At 51.3% G+C, this 4,665-nt stretch overlaps 1 protein-coding gene across 1 annotated transcript; it reads right to left on the reverse strand.

The window, feature by feature from the left end:
- Positions 1 to 1,535: 1,535 nt before the first annotated feature.
- LOC128726554 (hormone receptor 4) lies at positions 1,536 to 3,335 on the reverse strand. The gene has a single exon (XM_053820369.1). It carries the CDS (start codon positions 3,303 to 3,305, stop codon positions 1,536 to 1,538), a length of 1,770 nt encoding a protein of 589 aa, XP_053676344.1. The 5' UTR covers positions 3,306 to 3,335.
- Between the last annotated feature and the right edge of the window lie 1,330 nt (positions 3,336 to 4,665).

Genomic DNA, 4,665 nt, shown 5'->3' on the forward strand with positions numbered 1-4,665 from the left:
CAGCGTATCCTTCTTCTCGAACCGCTCGAAGCGTAAACAAGCAACAAAAGATCGTCTGAAGTTTGAGGCCGCCAATAGCTGGTGACTTTGTGAGGAGTCACATTTGCATAACATGTATACCGTTCGGATCCATCAGACCTGGGTGCGAATAAGTCCACGAAGGAGTCGTTTTGTTGGAGGAAGAAATAAAACATCTCGTGGCACTTTTACTCGTTGTAGGCTTTTTACTTTTCTTCAACATCATTTAATGATAAACCCGGGGTGGATTCGTTTTCAATTCTTATCTATTTATACACTAGCGGTAGGTCAGCGTTCAATTTCGTACAGTTTTTGTGTGTGTGTGTGTGTTTTAGCATTTGAGAGAAGTAACTTACAGTAACAAAACGGATAACCGACGAACCGACGCACACGGTCGGCAGTAATCCATAAAGATCTTCTGACCCTGTCTCTATCGCATCGACTGTCTATCCCTGCTGTCGATCTGCTCCTATCAAAGCCTGATATTTGTTCTTCCTTGATTTACGCGCAGTTTTGATCGATCGACGATCGTTTTAATGCTACTGAATAATTACGGCGTTTTTCCGCGCTCTATTGCTATTATTATCATCGTTTTCATCTGGGTGCAGAAGCTTCTCGATCTGCTCTGCGGTTTCCATCTGTTTGATTGATTTTCCCCCTGCTCGCTGGAACTGTTTCTGAAGAGATAATCGCGTGCTTGGTTTTTTTTTGTTGCTTCCTTTCCTCAGTCGTATACTTGCTGTCCTCACGAACTGACCATAAACAAAATTAGCGAAATTAATGCCGTGCTGAGCGTCGATGAGCGAATCTCACCACTCAACACGTGGTCTGCTTCGTTTGGGAAAGCACCGTACGAATAACAAAACATTTGGGGGCCTTATTTTCGACGAATCGTTTCGTAACAAATCAACATAACCGCCAAGGACATGTGTAACATTGTTCATCATTTATTAAATCAAACGCGCGTGCTTACGTGTAAGGATAATTAGGCAAAAAGAACGAAACGAAAATTACCCGAACAAATCTGAGCCCCATCTACTAGTAACGTGTCTGTGTAACGTAAAACAACGACACCACGAGCCACGTGGTTCGGTAAGTCGGAAAAAATCTGTCTTAACAAAACTGCCTAAAAATACATAATAAATCAAAGTCAAACGTCAAATGGCTGCGCGTCCATTGGCGGGGGAGACCGTATGATCTCGCCAACAGTATGATCGCTAAAAACAAAGATCGCGATCATTCCGTAAGGACCCTAAGACCCGATGTCCTTCGCGACTACCTTTCTTCAAAGGTACGGGTACCTTTAACTGCCTCGCCATTAGCACTAACGTATAGCGTCTACTATTTACATATTTGCTTATCCTTCTGTCTTCATCCGTGTCAGCATCCTCTCCGTTGGAGGTTCACTCGCGACCACACAAACACGCACTGCGGTCCTTTGCCGGAAGCTCAGCTTATTAACAGGCATACCGGCCGACCCAAGATGGCGTTTGATGACCACCGAGCGATGTCTGGCGTCATACGTAGTACTCCTGCGAGGTAACACTCTCGGCGATCAGCTGCTTCACCGAGGACACCAACCCAGGTCCTGGTCCACCTCCGCCACCACCACCACCACCACCACCACTTCCACTAGCGCCTCCACTAGCCCCACACGATCCTATGTGTTGCTGCTGCTGCTGTTGTTGCTGTTGATGATGGAGATGGTGTTGTTGCTGCTGCTGCTGCTGTTGCTGACGTGATTGCTGCTGATACTGTTGGTGTTGTTGTTGCTGCTGCTGGTGTTGCTGCTGGTGTTGCTGCTGTTGGTGCTGCTGTTGGTGCTGGTGTTGCTGGTGTTGCTGGTGTTGCTGTTGTTGCTGGTGCTGCTTGTGGTGAGCTTGCTGGTGTTGCTGAAGCACACTACCCGGCTGGTGTTGTTGTGCGGATTGATCACGCTGATGCAACTGGAGCGTCTGGATGAGCTCATCGCGTTCCTGCTTCACCTTCGCCAGTTCAACCTTCATCTGCTGCATCTCGTGATGCAGGTGTCGGTTAGTGATCTCAAGATCATGACGCTGTTGCAACCGCTTCGAACGACAGTTCTGTGCGTACCCACGGTTCTTAAGTGTTCGTCTTTTCTGCTTCAACCGCACAACCTGATCACGTGGACATCCGTGCAGTCGTTTGTTCAGCTCACGCACTGACAGCGTCATCAACAGCTCATCATTGATGACATCTTCCGAGGAGAGGCCAGTTCCCGATCCACCAAGCCCGTTGTAACAACTGCCACCTCCGCTGCTGCTGGTTCCATTCCGTGGTGAAATCGTCGAACTGGTCGAACTCACCGAATGCGGTCGATTCCCATGAAGGGCGTGATGATGATGATGATGATGGTGGTGATGATGCGGGTGTTGGTGAGCCACACCGTGTATGTTCAGTGGCCCAAACTCTAGCTGAGCCGCCGTGATATGGTGATGGTGATGCTGGAATCCCCCACCAACGCCACCCCCTCCAACACCTCCACCAACGACTCCAGCTCCAGTTCCGGGTAGTCCTGTTCCCGGTCCTACCGAGGCTCCAGCCGTGCCTACCAGCATTCCATTGGGTCCTGGTTGTCCTCCCGAAGCTGCCAACACTCCGGCGTACTCCTTACGATCCATCCAGTCACCTTCGGGACCTATGGAGCAGTGCAATGGTCGCAGATCGAGTGGTTGTTCTCCACGCATCGTCTGTGGCAGAAACATCATCTCCTCTACCAGACCTGTCTGCGATCGTGTGCCATATCCGTACGCACCACCCACATATCCACCAGCTCCGTTAGCTCCCGTCCCACCAGCTCCCGGACCACCGGCGGAACTTGGAGAACCGATCACGGGAGGTGTCTCAGGTGGAGTCGAAGGAACTCCACTTAGTGGAGGATTAAACAGCATCGGTTGACCATGAGTGGGTGCTCCAACGTGTGTGAACAGATCACCTGGGCCGGGAGAGCAGGCATGCAGCTTACGGGCGTCCTCCAGATGCCAACCTCCACCACCACCGCCACCGCCACCACCACCACCAACACCCGCGGTAGAACCCGGGGCAACACTGACATTACTGACAGCCTTCAACCGGATGGGCAGAAGTAAACCACTCTCATCCACCGCCGATCCATTCCAGACACTTTTCACGCCTGCTCCCGGTCCACCCAGCACGGAAGGACTCGTATCCTCGCGCTTCACATTCGGACCCGTATCGTGGTCCAGGTGTTCCAGCACAAACTCCTGGATGTAGCTGTCGCCGAAGCTGGGCTCTTCCAGATTCATCGCTCTAGCCAGGCGGTCAAACGGCAGTCTCATAAAACCAGCACAACGCGGCGATCACTCGCAGCGATCAGCGATCCCTTCTGTCCCTTCGATCGCGTCCCCCACCCTTTTTTCACGCGTCCCCTCTCCCTCCTCTCCCCTCGTGTGTACTTGTGTGGGGGATTCGAACCCTCTAATCGCTGCTCACCAACAACTCCGTGACGTTCACTGGCCTCACCATCGGCCTGGTCTCACACTTCTCCCACACACCCACACCCACACACGCGCGCACGCACTCACACAAACGCGGCGGTTTCGTACACACGGAAGCACACCAGCAGCAGAACACGCTTGGTTCACAAAACAATCCACCGGCTCCTCGCGCTGCCTTTGTTATTGCACCTGAGCACCGGAGCAGCTTTCGCTTTCGCGAGTTGCCCGGGGTGGTTTTTGTTGTTGTTGTTGTTGTTGTATCTTCTTTTCCTGTTTTGCGGAAGCCGCTAAACGAACTCAACACCGGACCAACCGACAACAACCGGCGAATTCTGTGGGGTGTGTTTTGCTTTCTCACCCCGACGAGCGGCCCGGTTTTTCGCACTACCCACTTTGTTTGGTTCTGATGTAATTCTGCCCAAGCGCAAACATCCACTCGCGCGCGTACACTCGGTGCTTTCTCCACTTTCCCAAAAATTCAAACTACTTACTTCACTTCCTGGGCCGCGAGCCCGTGACTCAACACGTGACTCTGTCTCGTGGGGTGCCTATTTACTAAATCTACTGCTTCGAACGCCAGCGTGCAACGCAAAATTCCCTCACATATGCACGATCAATCCTCGTCCTGGTGGCACGTGGTACAGAACGGTCTCCTATCAACTGTGGCTGTCGCTGTCACTTGTTACGGTGTTATGGAGCAAAACACCGCCTGCTTTGACGTTACACTCGGATTGCGCGCTGCTCCGAAGGACGATGTGCGTTCGTAGGCGGCTCGGCAACAAATAGCGACTGCGCCATCTTTCTTGCCATCGAACCAGCGGCCAATGTCTTGCCTCGCAGCTGCGTACCTCCCGCGCTGGCCTTTTCACCATGGCCCATATCCCCCCCCCCCGTCCCCCTATCCAACACAAATCATCACCACTAAACTAAAGGGGGGTTTTGATTGGAGCCGATGACAACGTGTCGTGGTCGTGTGAAAATGAATTATTTTTTATGATATTTTATTGTTTGTTCTTACTTGACGACAACTGTATTTCCGAATCTGTCTTCTGGTGTGAAACGTATTTCAGTCGGGAGAATTAAAATAATTGCCCTATTTCACGTATTCGTGGGTCTTTTTCCCTGTTTATTCAACTGAAAGTGTCATTGTTTTTTTATTCTTTCTAGA

The sequence above is a fragment of the Anopheles nili genome, chromosome 3 (assembly GCF_943737925.1).
Source record: "Anopheles nili chromosome 3, idAnoNiliSN_F5_01, whole genome shotgun sequence".
Lineage (NCBI taxonomy): Eukaryota > Metazoa > Arthropoda > Insecta > Diptera > Culicidae > Anopheles > Anopheles nili.